Source organism: Coenobita brevimanus, chromosome 60 (assembly GCF_032717465.1).
Source record: "Coenobita brevimanus isolate Jiangsu-jjx chromosome 60, ASM3271746v2, whole genome shotgun sequence".
In the NCBI taxonomy this organism is placed as follows: domain Eukaryota; kingdom Metazoa; phylum Arthropoda; class Malacostraca; order Decapoda; family Coenobitidae; genus Coenobita; species Coenobita brevimanus.
This window is the reverse complement of record NC_137013.1, coordinates 2,579,211-2,599,330: the sequence shown is the minus strand read 5'-3', so window position 1 is coordinate 2,599,330 and position 20,120 is coordinate 2,579,211. Positions and strand designations below refer to the sequence as shown.

Genomic DNA, 20,120 nt, shown 5'->3' with positions numbered 1-20,120 from the left:
CAGTCCCAAATAAGAACTGGCAAGACAATATAATGGGATCCGTATCTGTTACGCCCAGACATTTGCTCTCGTTGACGAACAAACAACAGACAAATAAATGCTACGTTAAGCAACACACTCGCCTGGTGTTTACAAGGCGAGGTGAGCGAACCCCCGGGGCTACAGCTGTACAAATCATTTTGTCCGGTATGTGTTGGCGAGGAGTGAAGTGGCAGGTGTTTGGTGGTCTAGTTATAGCCCCTGGGTGGGCTGTATCCACCTGATGGGCGGGAATCATAACGAGCTTCACCCTCGTACTGGACATCGGCCACGTAGCCGGAGTCGCCCTCCACGTAGTAGGTCACCTTCTGCAGGCGACCGTCGGGGAGGTGGTTGTAGTACGACCCCTGAGTGTGGTCGCCGTCACGGGACTCCTGGTGCCCGAAGTCGTTGCCCTCGTCATCCTTCACGGACCATTCGAAGTCGTACTTGGCGGGGTCGTCATCATCGTATCTCTGTTTTGACAGGATTACATGATAATAATTACTTTCTGAAAAACAAATGATTGGCTCTGAAATGTATCATCGTATTATCCCTGGGTGTGCCAACAGAAACTAATAATGGAGGGGAATAGGTATACATATAAAAGAAAAAGGGGTTGTACATTGTTTAATAATTTTCACATGAAGAATATCAGTAATATTGCTACACAGTGGACTGATTGTTTTTATGCTTGGAAAGACAACTATGCTTGTGTGTGTTATTACAGTACTACTGTATTTTGACAGGGCGGTGAGAACACATGAACTTGTAGTACGGGTATGCATAGTAAAATTAAGAGGAACATGTAAAATGAAGAGTTGAGGTTCTCAGAATATGGAAAGCAAGAAGTGTGGAAAACAATTAAAAATGAAAAAGTTAATTTTAAAATTTGAAGGAGTAGTTAAATATTACAGTTTTCTCTGAAAATGGGGAACTGTTTTTGAATAAGGTGTTGGTATATGGAAAGAGATATGGGAAATAAATGTTTCTGAAAAAAATTTATGTATACTAAGCAATAAAAATTTAGGGAATATATAGAAAGACAATAGAAAAAATAAAAAGGAAAGAAGAAAACAGAAAGAGAAGAAAAATAGTGAATTAGAATAATGAGGCAAGAGCATTCCTGAATTTCATTTGATTGTTGCAAAACGAAAGTATGTACTGCCTAGGAATATCAAAGAAAGAGGAGGAACTGTTGTGATTAGTCTAATGAATGTGAAGGCAACAGGTGTCAGAAGGATATCATGCAGAAATTATAAAATGGAGTGCAGATAGCACGATGAAGATGTTTGTAGTTATTGTTCCACAAAGACAGCATTAATAAAACTTTGATTATGCCCTTGTATAAAGTAAAAGTAATGGTATCAAAATAAATTTCACCAATCGGTTAAACACATCAATTATCATCAACACAATTTTTAACTCTGTTTAACTTTCCAAAGCTTTTATTTGTTGGGAATAATTATTATATATATGCTAAGTGAATAACACAACGCAGTTACTTCTTCTTACATGTGTTTTCTACAGAACTTTAAAAATGTTTCTAACAGGACATCAACCGTATGGATGAATTCAGTTTTCTATGACTGCAATAAATCTTGAATCCTGACACACCCTTTTTCACAAACCATTGCAAAGTCAGTCAGTGGGGATCCGATACCTAACATTGAGAGTTTAATCCCTATTGATGTCCTCCGAGGAGGTGTTTGGCCACCAAGTGAGACTGGTGTCAGTTGTATAGGGCTTTAATTAGTCGCTGTCATTGTTTATGGGCGAAAAAGAGGCCACACTGATGTTCTCTCTCACGGAACACTGGCAGCTTCTGTAGGTTTGCGGCAGATTCCCTATCGCAGGTGATGGCAAAGTCGCAACTCCCTCACTAGGTCACACGCCTTTACAAAGTTGTATTGAAACTCCGGAAGCATGACGTAAGTGAACACAAACGGATTAACATGGATCAGTTATGACGTTTGAACACAGACATCTCAAGAGATAAATTCAGGTTCTAAAGTTAAACAAGTGGTGGAAGAGGAACTAAAGTCTTAAGGACACTTAGTTGTCAGAGGAAGAAGGCCTTTGGGCCTGACCTGCCTCACCTACTGGACAAGTCTATACTGGAAATCTCGGCCACCAAATCTCTTTTCTCTTAGTGACTACACGACCAGCCGCTCTTCAGCCTGATACTGCATATAGCCTACCATAATGATTTTTACGTTAGCAGCTTTCGCTTTCTGCCATATATCTTTCAGTTCATTACCTCCACTCTAAACGGGTTTTTAACTCTCCCTCACTACTGTCTTTCCACAACTAATCATATATTCACCATCTATTGCTACAGTGTGCTGCACACCAGTGCTCTACTCTTAATTACGAAAATATCAGTGCTTTTCCTTTCCCTACTTATTGACTGACTTGCTTTTCCCTGTAATCTTCTTTCTGTTCAGTTCAGGTTACTTTATTTTTTGTTTTATACAGCAGATCTTATCAATGAGCAAACCGAATATTTGCCTCCCATGCAAACGCAGAAATTATAAATTTTCAGCTTGTCCTAGAAACAAAATAGCTTTAGCTAAAATTGGAAAGAATATGCAAATTATTAAGACATTCATTAAAAATATGGATTAGTAGCTGCACTGAATACTTTGCAGTGCAACATTATGAGCGTCAGCCGAACACATTTCACAAGGAGGTGGCAGGGCGTGATGGAGTGTTAAAAAAGTAATGGAGACAGGATGCCGCTTCTGTATTTTTTTCTGGCCACCACCAGTCTACTTTATTCAGTTGAAGGCAACCCCTGTCCTGCACAGGACTAGTACTGGTATGTTATTCACAATCTGTATTCTCATAATAATAATAATCCACAGAATATGACTGAACCGTGATCCAGCTGAACCTTTTCTGACATGGTTATTGTCAACAATGAATTTTGTACATGCGAAAGACGCGGTAAAAAGAAAAAAATAATAATAATAATTTCAAAATAAAAATAGTCTAAGATAGTCAGATTTCTAGGGTTGTGATTCGACTGAGCTTGGTAATTCGCCGTTATATTGTTTTCTGTGTATAGAAAAAGTTATTTGGACTGTTTATAACTGACTATAAATCAGTGTCGCGTGTCTACAAGAACAAGTTATCATGATATAATACTCAGGTGAGATACCTCAAGTACTAATTGTGGTTATTTAAATTAACTCCAAAACATATGTCGAGATGTTTATTTTTAAAAAGTAGATTAAAGAAAGAAACCGATATAAAAATATGAATTCGTTTGTAAAATAATAATGAAAGATATATACTTAAAACTTAGCACGTCATGGAGGAAGAAAAGTGACATTATGACGGTAAATGTTGGTATGTGGACAGCCAGGAACAGCATAGATTATTAATTTGACCCTCAGTACAACGTTAAAACTGGGTCAGGGGAATAATGCAATTGCAGTGCATGGAATACCTAATGCAATTAATTAGGGAACAAAGTAAGATTGTGTTCTTAAATACTGATTAAGATTAGAAAACGGTAAAGCTATTCTGTCAATCCCAAACTTTCATATGCTGTTGTAAAGGCAGGGAACAACAGGCCGGTAGGCTGATAAGAAAAATCTAAAATAACAAGAACTTACAAAAGCAAGGTACTTCATAAAAATAATATTAAAAAACTGACAATGTCTCAAATGACGAAATAGATTACCGGTCTGTAATAGGAAAGGAGCATTCAGTGTGCCAGAACCAATTTACGATCGTTCAACAGTTTATTAGGTACATACCGGAGGGCTGTAGTAGCTGGGCCTGTCCTCAGCAGCAGCCGCGGCCACCACCACCAACACCAGCAGCACCTGTGGAGAAATACCACATGTTAGTTACCTGATCCTCTCTGTGTACTGGCTCCCTTACACGTCTAGTTAATCTCCGTGCGTCACCTCTACTATGCCTCAGCATTTTCATCTCTGCATAATCGAGGGATATATATATATATATATATATATATATATATATATATATATATATATATATATATATATATATATATATATATATATATTTTTTTTTCCAAGGACGAGGACACCGTGTTTATTTCCCACTACGCCTCGCTTCTTTATCTACTTATAGCTGTTTTACTTTCCTACTTTCTTTATATTAACTTCGTATACCCCAGGCATTCAATTAGCCATTCAAACTAGATTTTGTCAAAGTGCAGCTCTATACAGTTTCTATTGCCAGACTCCTTAATTTTGTAAGAGGTGGCTACAAACAAATGGCCTCCATGTCGCCCGGTCCCCCGCCATTTCACTGCCCTGCTCCCAGCTCACACCCCCCTCTCATATACCTCCCAGTAAAGTGCAACTCAGAGCCATCTAATGCTGCAGTAAGTTCTGAGGCAAAGGAAGTTCGACATCCAACAACCCAATCCAATATCGCTCTAATATTCAGCGATATTATAATTCAAGCTATATAAGCATTTACATTGGCCTGTCTCTTAATGTATCAGCATCATTATAATCTAGCTTCTCACAGTAATAATAAGTGTTGGCGATGTGATACATAAACGGGAAAAGGAACACAAAAGCAGACTTATAAGCAGAGCCCTTGATATAAATTGATCCTTTCATTCACGCAAAGTTTTGTAAAATACGTATATCACGAACAATTACTGCTGTGTGCACCTGTATATTCCCATAGGGTAAAATACCGTCTTATCATCAATCCAAGCTTATCTACTGACTCGTCCTAAACCTCGATAAACTTAAATTTAGACTTCCCTGTTAAAACGTGCCTACTACAGACACCATAGGAGTTCAACAGTCTAGAGGAAAATTAGTTAATGACGCGTGAAATTACTGTCTCTCTTCATATCTTCATATATTTTAGTTCGTTACTTCTGTTGATGCATTTGAGTATAATATTCACCCCAGCATCAGACGATTTTGTTCAGCTGAGGGAAATTCTGGTTCTTCCAGACTCCTCGCTCCTGTAGATACATTTGAAGTGATCATAGTACTGTGTTCCTCTAAGATATAGTCAAAAGGAAATGGATATACCTGTACTGAAATAAAAAATGGCAATTTAGTTTCACAGCCAGTAGATGAAAACATTGTATTTTCTTTAGGTCTCACGAGCTAGGTTTCCAACTAAAAGAGTTAAACAAACCAATCATTAAAAGCTAACTATATCTCTTACGAGCTGCGGAACAAAGAGTTTCTCTCAGAGAATTAGAACTTAGTACAGGGTGTCCCATAATCCAGCATCATAGGAAAGTACATAACAGCAAGACATTGAAGGATATTAGCCTAACAGAAGTAAGTCTATGGATATTCGGTGATTCTTGCCCTGCCTATATCGCCTAACTTTGTCATTTACTGGGCTAAACCCTCTTTGCTTAATTGTCTGTTTTTTACAAAATTGTGCCAATTTAGCATATTTATAATAAAGTGTCAGTTTCTATTGCGGATCGTGTACCTAACTTATTTTGCCTCAGTGTACCTGCTGGAACACTGTGTTTGTGTGCTCACCTTAGCGTTCATTGTTGAGTGTGTGGTGTGTGAGATGTGAGTGTCTGTGGTCCGGCCTGGCCTCGTATATATACCCAGGCCGACCCCTCCGCCACCAGAGGCACGGGGGATAAGTTGTTATGTCAGCGCGATACAGAAAAACCTGAACCTCACACCCCCTTCCTTACACATCCCACCTCCTCCCCCAACACCACACACTCCCTCCCCTGCACCCCACACCCCCTCCTCTGCATCTCACAATCGATTCCCCTGCACCTCATCCCCTCCCCCTCCTTTCACCCTCGCTTCAGTTGCTCGTCTTTCCACTTTCCTTTCAGAAATTTCAAGGACTCCTCTCTGTTTTCTGATCTCTCTCTCTCTCTCTCTCTCTCTCTCTCTCTCTCTAACTAAAACTGTGGTGAAGACCAATTAAACTGATGCCTGTTAAGACAATAGTATGCTTTGTATGAAAGTGTAACAAAGAATACAAAGTGATTATAGAAAACAAACACCAATAAACCAATGGATCATTTCAGACCTGCTTATTGTTGAATAAACTGTGACTTTGGTGTCTGTTTTATGACTCAAACACAAGGATAGCAAAGTTAAAGGCTCCATCTTCCACTTATCCCACCAGCAAAGAATGGCAGCAATAAGTGACAATTCCCAGTGGCATCGTTTAACTCATGCAAATTTCATGGTGAGGGTGAATTTAGAATTTGAATATAATATATTCCAGTATGCTTGAGAGGAAATAGATATTTATTTTTTTCCATACTAAGCCATGAACATTTTCTACTGGGGATGAATATCTAGATAATTACCCAAACGACTGTAAGTGTTAGTACTGTAGTGCTGTCCACCTCACCGCAAGGCAATCTCTTCCATATATTTAAAAATCTACACAAGAAAAAGGTTCTCTCTTTATACGTCGCAAATTACTTTGTAGGTCATATTAGACTTCACCCAATATTTGTAAGCATGGTATTGATAAAGCTCATTTTTGTACAAACTCCACCAAAGGCATGACTCGAGTCGATGAGCTGACCTTGATGGTCCTAATGGACATTGTCTCTGATATTTATCTTTCTGTCACTTAATCCTGTATTGCCCTATCAGGATCATAAGGCCCAGGGCTGGACTATTTACTACCAGGCATTTATGGCTACAGTGATCTATCATCACTAACCAGAACCAGAAAAAAATGTTAGCATAGAGATTGTTAAGCAGCTCTTAAAACTACAGACGCAAATCTGTCAGAAAGAAAAATATACCATCATGTACATCTCTACCATCTTATATAGAAGCTCTGCAAATGAAATTTACGTTACCTGAGGGAACGAGAGGAATGTGATATGGTTGCAACAATCCTTCACACCAATGAGGAAAGCAGAGCTCGTTATGATGAGTCAAAATGAGATCACTTCTGTCATATTCGATTCTCCAGCTGGAATTGATTTTGTAGCTTGAACCAACATCCTATTGTCCTGACTGCCTGTGTTAGACTAATTTTTGAAGTGTTCGCGGGGAAGATGGCGAGGCATGACAGCAGCTGAAACAATGGGCACGTGAGACTACCAAAATATTGCCAAGTCGTTATTTTTTTTTTTATGTGAGGAAGAAGGAACCAAAGGCCGCGAGCCCGCAAAACTGTTCCTTCCAAGAGAAAAACAAACTACAAGAGAGAGCCAAATTCAAGATCCGATCATTTCGAGATGCCTGGACACACTGCGTTTGAAAGACTGGAGATCATAGGAAGCAGGAAATACAGACAGAGGGAGACAGTTCCAGAGCTGACCTGTTGCATAAATGAAGGACTGGGAGTAACGGTTAACTCTTGCGTTAGAGAGTTGGACAGAAAAGGGATGAGAGTTTGCTGCTAGACGGGTGCTACACGCCCGTCGCAGAGGTGGAGGAATGCATGCAGACAGTTCAGAGGACCAGTGACCATTGAAGTAGCGATAGAAAAGAGATAAAGATGCAACAGTGCGGCGAAGAGACAGAGATTGAAGGGAGTCAGTAAGGGGAGGAGAGTTAATGAGACGAAAAGCCTTTGACTCCACCCTAATGAGAAGAGCTGTATGTGGGGAGCCTCTCCACACATTGAGAGTTGTACTCCACACAGGGGTGGATAAAACCCCTGTATAGAGTCAACAACTGTGCTGGGGTAAAGAAGGAACGGAGTCGGCTTAGCACACCTAATCTCTTGGATGCAGATTTTACAAGAGATGTAATATGATCTTTCCAAGATAAGTCCCGAGTAAATGAAACCCCAAGCATGTTCAAGGATGATGCAGGATTAGGCTGAATATTATTAAACATTAGTGGGTACTCCTGTGGAAGATTTTGTCGGGTTGAAAGGTGTGAAAACTGGGTCTTTGATGCATTAAAAACAACCAGATTGTTTTTACCCCAGTCAGAGACACGAGCCAAGTCCGACATTAGGTGTCTCTTAGCCTCATCCCTTGTTTGCTGAAGTAACTGCTAAGATGGACGGTGCGGGAACCGAATGGAAAGGTGAAGGGTGGAGTCATCAGCGTATGAATGTATAGGGTTAGATGTACAGCTTAGAAGGTCACTGATGAATAAAAAGAAGAGAGTTGGTGGTAGGACAGAGCCCTGAGGAACACCACTGTTAATAGATCTAGGAGAAGAACGATGGCCATCTACAACAGCGGCTATAGAACGACCAGAAAGGAAGCTAGGGATGAAGGCACAGATAGAAGGATAGAAACCGTAAAAGGGCAGTTTGGAAATTAAAGATTTATGCCAGACTCGCTCGAAAGCCTTTGAGATGTCAAGTGCAATGGCAATGGCTTCGCCAAAGTCCCGAAAGGAGCATGACCATGAGTCTGAAAGGTAGGTGAGGAGATCGCCAGTGGAGCGTCCTTGACGGAACCATACTGACGATCAGAAAGAAGGTTGTGATAGGAAAGATGCTTTAAAATTTTTCTATTAAGAATTGACTCGAAAACTTTTGAGATACAGGATGTTAAAGATGTTGGACGATAGTTAGAGGGTTGAGAATGGTCACCGTTCTTTGAGACTGGCTGAATGAGAGCAAACTTCCAGCAAGAAGTTGATAGACAAAGGCGAAAGAGTTTGCCTAGGCAGGGTGTAAGCACAGAAGCACAGTCCTTGAGAACAACAGGAGGGACTCCATCAGGCCCATGTGTCTTGTTAGTACTGAGGCCTGTGATGGCAGAAATATACATCAGCTGAAGAAATTTTAATGTCAGCCATGAGGAAGTCAGAGGGGGGAAGTGATGGAGGAACAGCACCGGAATTGTCTAAGGTAGAATTGGATGAGAGAGTCTGAGCGAAGAGATCTGCTTTATCAGTAGAAGAAATAGCTACAGAGCCATCAGAGTAGAAAAGAGGAGGGAAGGATGATGAGGTAAAGTTGTTAGAAAGGTTTTTGGCAAGGTGCCAGAAGGAACGGGAAGAATTCGAGTTAGAGAGTTGAGAGCATTTAGTACGGATGAAATTATTTTTAGCAGAGCGACGGACAGACTTAGCACGATTCCGGGTAGAAACATATGAAAGATGTGATTCAGGGGTGGGTTGGCTCCGGTACTTTTTATAGGCCCCTCTCCTTGTTGTGGACAGCATTAGAACAAGCATGATTAAACCAAGGCTTTCTTGCATTAGTCAAAGGATATGAGAAAGGAATGTATGCTTCCATGCCTGAGAGAACCTCTGTAATGCGCAAGGCACACTCAGGTGGCTCCCGGCCATGGAAGCAATAATCATTCCAGGGAAAATCAAAGAAGTACTGCCTGAGGGCCTCCCAATCCGCAGCTCCAAAGTGCCACAGACAACGTTTCTTTGGAGGGTCCACAGGCTGTACCGGAGCGATAGGACAGGTTAAGGTGATAAGGTTGTGATCGGAGGAGCACAACGGAGAGAAAATACTAACAGTGTAAGCAGAAGGATTAGTTGTAAAGAAGAGGTCAAATATATTGGAGCTCTTTCCAAAGCAGTCAGGGATATGGGTAGGGTGCTGTAGAAGCTGCTGTAGGTCATTAAGGATAGAAAAGGTGCAGGCTTGTTCACTAGGTAGATCAGTGAAAGGAGAGGAGAGCCAAAGGTGGTGGTGAACATTGAAATCTCCTAGAATGGAGATTTCAGAGAAAGGAGAGATGGATAGAATGCATTCCATCGTAGAGGTAAGTGTCGAGGAATTTTTGATAGAATTAGGAGATAAGTAAACAGCGCAGATATATTTAGTCAGAGAATGACAGGAAAGCCGAAGCCAGAGTGTAGAGAATTCAGAAGAATTGAGTTCAGGAACACGAAAGCAAGATAAGTTGTTGCGTATATATACAAAACAACCACCTTTGGCTTTGAAAAGAGTATAGAGAAAGTAGGAGGATACAGAAAAGGGTCTGCTGTCAGTTGCCTCAGACAGCTGAGTCTCAGTTAGAAAAAGACAGTGAGGTTTAGAGAAGGAGAGGTGGTGCTCAACAGAGCGAAAGTTAGAGGAAAGGCCACGAATGTTGCAGAAATGAAGAAGAGAGTCAGACAGTGGTCATCTCGAGTCGTCATCGGGAGAGGGGCGGAAGGTGGGGGCATTTATGGTCCCCCCCCCCCCTGGGGACTCCGAGGCCACGTGTTTTGCTGCCATGATTTTTTTTTGTTTAATTTTGGAAAAGGAAGTTTAGTGTGTACTGTGCATGTAGTTTGGTGTTGATAGTTAGAGAGACGTATTGGAGAGCATACTGGCCTACTCTCTGTGTTAATGAGACACTGATAAAGTTCAGCAAAGGGGGATGGTCGGAACCTAGTCCCGAGGGCTGATGAAACGGGAACTCCAGCTCTCCCTGTCATCAGCTTTCCATCCACCTTGGGAGTACTGCCTTGCTCGACTGGTGCTACAGTCTACTTCGATGGTGTGGACAATTTAGTTACACAATGATCCTTCTCTGATGCCATACTAGCCTAATATTAAATGATACTCACAGTAACTAGTTTTCACCAGCTATCACTAAAATTTACTGATTATATAACATAGTCGAAACTGCAGATATACACACATCCATTCATCTAGACGACCCAGCAGCATTATCTGTCATAGCACTGCTGCATTCACGCGTTCCCACAGCATCACAGCCAGTTGCAGCACCAACGCTACGCCGCTACAACAGCCCACAACCCACACAGTTCAGGTGTTGTAGACATCTCAGCCGTCACACACAACACACTGATACCACCGGACAGCAAGAGGTTGTGCCAGCATCAAATGACCCGTTTCTCTCTACATCACACTCCCCCGTATTACCATTACAAATCACACACCCAGGACATTTATCCAAATCACTAAACTGCATTACTGGAGGTATCTGCCAACTGACGCTCCAGTACGTAATATAGGCTCACGAAAGAGGACTCCATATCCAGTCACAGTTAAATTCAAACGAGTGGATTTATACACATCCCTTCAGTATTTCCATATATTTAAATCCGCCAAAATCTTCCGCAGGAGTATCTAGTTTTCAACAATATACACCTCATTCCATCATCCGTTCTCAGTATCCTTGGGGTTTCATTCTCTCGGGACCCATTATGGATAGATCGCAGTAGCTCTCTTGTAAAACCTGCTCCCAAGGGATTCGGTGCGCTAAACCGATGCCGTGGCTTCTTTACCTCCACACAGCTGTTGGCTTTGCATGGGCTTCTTTATTTGCACCTGTTTGCGGTACAACTCGCACGTGTGTGTGTGTGTGTGTGTGTGTGTGTGTGTGTGTGTGTGTGTGTGTGTGTGTGTGTGTGTGTGTGTGTGTGTGTGTGAAGGAAAGTTTCCATGCACGTCTTTTCAAGACAGGGTGAAGTCAAGGGTTCTCGTCTCTTGAATTCCCCTTCTATTACTGATTTCTTCTAATCCCCCTCCATTACTATCGCTACTTCAATGGTCACTGCTGTTCTGAACTCTCTGCTTGCATCCCTCCTCCATTAGGGTGGGTTCAGAGCAACGTCTAATAGCAAACTCTCACTCCTTTTTCCGTCCAGAGGTCTAACACAAGAGCTGAAATTCCAGCTCATTTATACACCGGGGCAACTCTGGCACAATCTACTCAGTCTGTTTCTGTCTTCCCTTGAACTCCAGTCTTTAAAAAGCTGTCTCTATTGCTTAGTTTTTCTTGTAAAAAGTAACTTGGCAGGCTTCAAACCTTTGGCTCCATCGTCTGTGCTTTAAAAAAAAAATAAATCAGTTAAGGAGTACTTCACATCTATCAATCACTCTCTCCCTGAAAGTGACTAGCGCTCTTCTACAAATTTCTGCCGTGAGACCGTGGCTTCTCCCAAACAGAGGTCATTATGACTGCAGAAGAAAGAAGCCTTTCCATGTGAGACAAACTGCCGATCAGTTTCTAATGGATGAATGTCTTGTGGGGATTTAAAAAGAATATTGTAGGTGGAGGTTGTGGAGGGCTGTGGTGGTTTTGGGCCTGTGTATTTATGGTGAAGCATGGTGCATACTCGAGGAGAAGGGATGTTCTTTAGACATTTCGTGTTGTGCTGTTTTTTTTTTTTTTTTTTTTTTTTTTTTGAGGGGACAGAGGAGTATTGTAAAGTCTCATCTTTGTGATCAATATTATTCCAAAGCAATAACTCGAGTATCTCCCATATTCGTGTGGGCCTTGATTGGGAGCACTTTTCTTTCTTGGTGCAAGTTATCAATATTTATGGTCTTCTTGCATCCCGTTATTGTTCTTAAAGCATGTTCTGTGTGTGTATTTTCTTCGTGTCTGTAGCTGTCAAAGTGGGGCTCTGCTTGAATCCACATAATTCATTGTTAGTCGAATAAATTAAAACTGTTTTCAGTGATTCATTCTGTTTTCCTAAATTGGTGCCTATGGGTAGTTTTAACATATCAATTTCACGAGATCCTTTTGTATATCCAAAGCTACTTCAATTTTTTTTTTAATGTTTCTTTAGTGGGTGCGACTGACTAAAGACGGAGACCTGAGAATGAATTTTTGGAAATCGTGTTTGTCTGGACTGAAGAGAATGATAATTAAGCGCGTGAAGCAATTATTCAATTTTATGTAAGCCAGCTCGCTAGTAAGTAGGGTTAGAGATGGAGCTGGCCCTCTGTTTGTTATGTAATGCTGTGAAGCTTGTCTTGTGTGCTTTTTGTTTCTATGCCTGCAGCTGTTGAGGTGAGGGCTCTGCTTGGGCTCATGTAGTACACTGTTGTTCGAATAAGTAGTTTCTAAACATATTTCAGTTTTTCCTTCTGCCACGTGAGAGCTGATTTTCCTCCCAGTTTGCGGATATGCAGTATCTAAGAGCATACCCTTGCTTGCAGGTGTTTTTGAGTACATCCATTGCTTTTCAACACGAAATGTAGCCAAGGCCAGTCACCAAACAACGGCCAAACAATGCCTGTGGGAGGCTATTCACCATGCTTGTATTAAAAAAAATAATACTGGACAGAAACCTAGTAATAAAAATGGCTCATCGTCTTGGCAACTGTGATAACTGCTACAAAGGAGTAGTTATACGAAGGATTTTATCATTAAGATTTTTATAAATACATCATAAATAAATATCTTCTGACAGTGAAAACTTAAAGCACACAGAAAAGTAGTCCAGTCCCAAATAAGAACTGGCAAGACAATATAATGGGATCCGTATCTGTTACACCCAGACATTTGCTCTCGTTGACGAACAAACAACAGACAAATAAATGCTACGTTAGGCAACACACTCGCCTGGTGTTTACAAGGCGAGGTGAGCGAACCCCCGGGGCTACAGCTGTACAGATCATTTTGTCCGGTGTGTGTTGGCGAGGAGTGACGTGGCAGGTGTTTGGTGGTCTAGTTATAGCCCCTGGGTGGGCTGTATCCACCTGATGGGCGGGAATCATAACGAGCTTCACCCTCGTACTGGACATCGGCCACGTAGCCGGAGTCGCCCTCCACGTAGTAGGTCACCTTCTGCAGGCGACCGTCGGGCAGGTGGTTGTAGTACGACCCCTGAGTGTGGTCGCCGTCACGGGACTCCTGGTGCCCGAAGTCGTTGCCCTCGTCATCCTTCACTGACCATTCGAAGTCGTACTTGGCGGGGCCGTCATCATCGTATCTCTGTTTTGATAGGATTACATGATAATAATTACTTTCTGAAAAACAAATGATTGGCTCTGAAATGTATCATCGTATTATCCCTGGGTGTGCCAACAGAAACTAATAATTGAGGGGAATAGGTATACATATAAAAAGAAAAAGGGATTGTACATTGTTTAATAATTTTCACATGAAGAATATCAGTAATATTGCTACACTGTGGACTGATTGTTTTTATGCTTGGAAAGACAACTATGCTTGTGTGTGTTATTACAGTACTACTGTATTTTAACAGGGCGGTGAGAACAAATGAAATTGTAGTACGGGTATGCATAGTAAAATTAAGAGGAACATGTAAAATGAAGAGTTGAGGTTCTCAGAATATGGAAAGCAAGAAGTGTGGAAAACAATTAAAAATGAAAAAGTTAAATTTAAAATTTGAAGGAGTAGTTAAATATTACAGTTTTCTCTGAAAATGGGGAACTGTTTTTGAATAAGGTGTTGGTGTATGGCAACAGATATGGGAAATAAATGTTTCTGAAGAAAATTTATGTATGCTAAGCAATAAAAATTTAGGGAATAAATAGAAAGACAATTGAAAAAATAAAAAGGAAAGAAGAAAACAGAAAGAGAAGAAAAATAGTGAATTAGAATAATGAGGCAAGAGCATTCCTGAATTGTATGTGAACAATGCCAAACGAAAGTATGTACTGCCTAGGAATGTCAAAGAAAGAAGAGGAACTCTTGTGATTAGTCTAATAAATGTGAAGGCAACAGGTGTCAGAAGGATATCATGCAGAAATTATAAAATGGAGTGCAGATAGCACGATGAAGATGTTTGTAGTTATTGTTCCACAAAGACAGCATTAATAAAACTTTGATTATGCCCTTGTATAAAGTAAAAGTAATGGTATCAAAATAAATTTCACCAATCGGTGAAACACATCAATTATCATCAACACAATTTTTAACTCTGTTTAACTTTCCAAAGCTTTTATTTGTTGGGAATAATTATTATATATCTGCTAAGTGAATAACACAGCGCAGTTCTTCTTACATGTGTTTTCTACATCACTTTAAAAATGTTTCTAACAGGACATCAACCTTATGGTTGAATTCAGTTTTCTATGACTGCAATAAATCCTGAATCCTGACACACCCTTTTTCACAAACCATTACAAAGTCAGTCAGTGGGGATCCGATACCTAACATTGAGAGTTTAATCCCTATTGATGTCCTCCGAGATGTTTGGCCACCAAGTGAGACGGGTGTCAGTTGTATAGGGCTTTAATTAGTCGCTGTCATTGTTTATGGGCGAAAGAGAGGCCACACTGATGTTCTCTGTCACGGAACACTGGCAGCTTCTGTAGGTTTGCGGCAGATTCCCTATCGCAGGTGATGGCAAAGTCGCAACTCCCTCACTAGGTCACACGCCTTTACAAAGTTGTATTGAAACTCCGGAAGCATGACGTAAGTGAACACAAACGGATTAACGTGGATCAGTTATGACGTTTGAACACAGACATCACAAGAGATAAATTCAGGTTCTAAAGTTAAACAAGTGATGGAAGAGGAACAAAAGTCTTAGGGACACTTAGTTGTCAGAGGAAGATGGCCTTTGGGCCTGACCTGCCTCACCCATTGGACAAGTCTATACTGGAAATCTTGGCCACCAAATCTCTTTTCTCTTAGTGACTGCACGACCAGCCGCTCTTCAGCCTGATACTGCATATACTATAATGACCTTTACGTTAACAGCTTTCGCTTTCTGCCATTTATCTTTCAGTTCATTACCTCCACTCTAAACGGGTTCTTAACTCTCCCTCACTACTGTCTTTCCACAACTAATCATATATTCACCATCTATTGCTACAGTGTGCTGCACACCAGTGCTCTACTCTTAATTACGAAAATATCAGTGCTTCTCCTTTCCCTGCTTATTGACTGACTTACTTTTCCCTGGAATCTTCTTTCTGTTCAGTTGAGGTTACTCTATTTTTTGTTTTATACAGCAAATCTTATCACTGAGCAAACCGAATATTTGCCTCCCATGCTAACGCAGAAATGATAAATTTTCAGCTTGTCCTAGAAACAAAATAGCTTAAACTAAAATTGGAAAGAATATGCACATTATTAAGACATTCATTAAAAATATGGATTAGTAGCTGCACTGAATACTTTGCAGTGCAACATTATGAGCGTCAGCCGAACACATTTCACAAGGAGGTGGCAGGGCGTGATGGAGTGTTAAAAAAGTAATGGAGACAGGATGCCGCTTCTGTATTTTTTTCTGGCCACCACCAGTCTACTTTATTCAGTTGAAGGCAACCCCTGTCCTGCACAGGACTAGTACTGGTGTGTTATTCATAATCTGTATTCTCATAATAATAATCCACAGAATATGACTGAACCGTGATCCAGCTGAACGTTTTCTGACATGGTTATTGTCAACAATGAATTTTGTACATGCGAAAGACGCGGTAAAAAGAAAAAAATAATAATAATAATTTCAAAATCAAAATAGTCTAAGATAGTCAGATTTCTAGGGTTGTGATTCGACTGAGCTTGGTAATTCGCCGTTATATTGTTTTCTGTGTATAGAAAAAGTTATTTGGACTGTTTATAACTGACTATAAATCAGTGTCGCGTGTCTACAAGAACAAGTTATCATGATATAATACTCAGATGAGATACCTCAAGTACTAATTGTGGTTATTTAAATTAACTCCAAAACATATGTCGAGATGTTTATTTTTAAAAAGTAGATTAAAGAAAGAAACCGATATAAAAATATGAATTCGTTTGTAAAATAATAATGAAAGATATATACTTAAAACTTAGCACGTCATGGAGGAAGAAAAGTGACATTATGACGGTAAATGTTGGTATGTGGACAGCCAGGAACAGCATAGATTATTAATTTGACCATCAGTACAACGTTAAAACTGGGTCAGGGGAATAATGCAATTGCAGTGCATGGAATACCTAATGCAATTAATTAGGGAACAAAGTAAGATTGTGTTCTTAAATACTGATTAAGATTAGAAAACGGTAAAGCTATTCTGTCTATCCCAAACGTTCATATGCTGTTGTAAAGGCAGGGAACAACAGGCCGGTAGGCTGATAAGAAAAATCTAAAATAACAAGAACTTACAAAAGGAAGGTACTTCATAAAAATAATATTAAAAAATGACAATGCCTCAAATGACGAGATAGATTACCGGTCTGTAATAGGAAAGGAGCATCCAGTGTGCGAGAACCAATTTACGATCGTTCAACAGTTTATTAGGTACATACCGGAGGGCTGTAGTAGCTGGGCCTGTCCTCAGCAGCAGCCGCGGCCACCACCACCAACACCAGCAGCACCTGTGGAGGAATATTACATGTTAGTTACCTGATCCTCTCTGTGTACTGGCTCCCTTACACGTCTTGTTAATCTCCGTGTGTCACCTGTACTATGCCTCAGCATTTTCGTCTCTGCATAATCGAGGGATATATATATTTTTTTTTTCAAGGACGAGGACACCGTGTTTATTTCCCACTACGCCTCGCTCATTTATCTACTTATAGCTGTTTTAGTTTCCTACTCTCTGTATATTTACTTCTTATCCCCCGGGCACTCAGTCAGTCATTCAAATTAGATCTTGTCAAAGTACAACTCTGTAAATCTTTATCTACTGCCAGACGCCTTAATTTTGTAAGAGGTGGCTACAAACAAATGGCCTCCATGTCGCCCTTTCCCCCGCCATTTCACTGCCCAGTTCCCAGCTCACACCCCCCTCTCTATACCTCCCAGTAAAGTGCAACTCAGAGCCATCTAATGCTGCAGTAAGTTCTGAGGCAAAGGAAATTCGACATCCAGCAACCCAATGCAATATCGCTCTAATATTCAGCGATATTATAATTCAAGCTATATAAGCATTTACATTGGCCTGTCTCTTAATGTATCAGCATCATTATAATCTAGCTTCTTACAATAATAATAAATGTTGGCGATGTGATACATAAACGGGAAAAGGAACACAAAAGCAGACTTATAAGCAGAGCCCTTGGTATAAATTCATCCTTTCATTCACGCAAAGTTTTGTAAAATACGTATATCACGAACAATTACTGCTGTGTGCACCTGTATATTCCCATAGGGTAAAATACCGTCTTATCATCAATCCAAGCTTATCTACTGACTTGTCCTAAACCTCGATAAGCTTAAATGTAGACTTCCCTGTTAAAACGTGCCTACTACAGACACCATAGGAGTTCAGCAGTCTAGAGGAAAATTAGTTAATGACGCGTGAAATTTCTGTCTCTCTTGATATCTTCATAGATTTTAGTTCGTTACTTCTATTGATGCATTTAAGTATAATATTCACCCCAGCATCAGACGATTTTGTTCAGCTGAGGGAAATTCTGGTTCTTCCAGACTCCTCGCTCATGTAGATACATTTGACGTGATCATAGTACTGTGTTCCGCTAAGATATAGTCAAAAGGAAATGGATATACCTGTACTGAAATAAAAAATGGCAATTTAGTTTCACGGCCAGTAGATGAAAACATTGTATTTTCTTTAGGTCTCACGAGCTAGGTTTCCAACTAAAAGAGTTAAACAAACCGATCATTAAAAGCTAACTATATCTCTTACGAGCTGCAGAACAAAGAGTTTCTCTCAGAGAATTAGAACTTAGTACAGGGTGTCCCATAAATCCGGCATCATAGGAAAGTAGATAACAGCAGAGCATTGAAGGATATTAGCCTAACAGAAGTAAGTCTATGGATATTCGGTGATTCTTGCCCTGCCTATATCACCTAACTTTGTCATTTACTGGGCTAAACCCTCTTTGCTTAATTGTCTGTTTTTTTACAAAATTGTGCCAATTTAGCATAATTATAATAAAGTGTCAGTTTCTACTGCGGATCGTGTACCTAACTTATTTTGCCTCAGTGTACCTGCTGGAACACTGTGTTTGTGTGCTCACCTTAGCGTTCATTGTTGAGTGTGTGGTGTGTGAGATGTGAGTGTCTGTGGCCCGGCCTGGCCTCGTATATATACCCAGGCCGACCCCTCCGCCACCAGAGGCACGGGGGACAAGTTGTTATGTCAGCGCGATACAGAAAAACCTGAACCTCACACCCCCTTCCTTACACATCACACCCCCTCCCTTGCACCCCACACCCCATCCTCTGTATCTCACAATCATTCTCTTGCACCCCACCCCCACCCTCCTCTCACTCTCGCTTCAGTTGCTCGTCTTTCCACTTTCCTTTCAGTAATATCAAGGACATTGCTCTGTTTTCTGCTCTCTCTCTCTCTCTCTCTCTCTCTCTCTCTCTCTCTCTCTCTCTCACAAGACAACTATATACTTTGGATGGAATGGTCATAAAGCAGACAAAATATAGAGACAGAGCAAACAACATCAGACCTTTTGAGCGTTCCCAAGGTGTTTAGTAGTGAGCTGTGATTCTGGTATGTGTTTTTAGAATGAAAAATAAGAATAGCAAAATAAAGTAATATGGCTCCCCCATTCACAAATCCTCCCAGCTGAGAATGGCGGGAATACGTAAGAATCATCAGTTGCATGAGTTCACTCACGGAAATTTCACAGTGAGGGTGAATGGAAAACATGAGTTTAATATATTCTTGTCTGCCTGAAAGAGAATATATATATAGCCTATATATATATAGCATATATATATATATATATATATATATATATATATATATATATATATATAGCCTATATATGTATATATTGCTGAGAGTTGACCACAGTCTACTGGGGAGAAATATCTAGATAATTACCCAAATGGCTTTAGTACTGTCAACCTCACTGCAAGGCCGATTCTTCCATATATTTACAGATCTACCGAAGAATAAGTTTTACTACGTATGATGCTCTCGTATTATGCGTTTTATATTACGTTTTTGGTCATATTTGACTTCAAATATTTTCAAGCATTACGTTAATAAGGCCTTTTTATTATTATTATTATTATTATTATAAACGCCTTCAAAGGCAAGACTTGAATCGAAGAACTTGCCTTGCTGGTCCTGATGGACATTGTTTCTATTTATCTTTCTATCAGGTAATCCGTTGTTGCCCCGTCAGGAACGTAGGGCCAGGGCTGGACTACTTACTCCAGGTATATATCATAAGATAGATCTGTCACACATCCTTGATTGACAACTAGAAAATGTCAATTATTTTTTTTCCATTGATTGTTAAACCCTTCTTAAAACTACTTACGAGACTCTGTTACACAGAAAAACATGCTTTTATACGCAGCCTCACTGTTTTGTACCGAAACTCTGGAAAAGAAATTTACATTGCCTGGGGTGACAGAGGAGGGTTACATGCTACAACACTGCCACTCTCCTGCCAACCAATGGGGGATTGCTGTACCTCTCCCAGTGAGTAAAAATGGGATCACTTTTATCATACAGGATTTTCCAGTAAGGTATGGTCTTGATCTTGAAACTCGAACCAACAAGCGATTGATCTGACTGCCTGTGAAAAACTAATTTTTCAAGTGTTCTTGTGAATGGTG

The 20,120-nt window shown here is 40.4% G+C and overlaps 2 protein-coding genes across 2 annotated transcripts; both read right to left on the bottom strand.

Annotated features, from left to right (window-relative positions):
* Positions 1-227: 227 nt before the first annotated feature.
* LOC145403096 (pro-resilin-like) lies at positions 228-5,540 on the bottom strand. Its single transcript, XM_080274927.1, has 3 exons — positions 5,529-5,540; positions 3,786-3,854; positions 228-494 (listed from the first exon to the last, which is right to left on the bottom strand). Exons 1-3 carry the CDS (start codon positions 5,538-5,540, stop codon positions 228-230), a joined length of 348 nt encoding a protein of 115 aa, XP_080131053.1.
* Positions 5,541-13,330: 7,790 nt separating this feature from the next.
* On the bottom strand, positions 13,331-18,562 carry LOC145403095 (pro-resilin-like). The gene is made up of 3 exons (XM_080274926.1): positions 18,551-18,562; positions 16,874-16,942; positions 13,331-13,597 (listed from the first exon to the last, which is right to left on the bottom strand). Exons 1-3 carry the CDS (start codon positions 18,560-18,562, stop codon positions 13,331-13,333), a joined length of 348 nt encoding a protein of 115 aa, XP_080131052.1.
* Between the last annotated feature and the right edge of the window lie 1,558 nt (positions 18,563-20,120).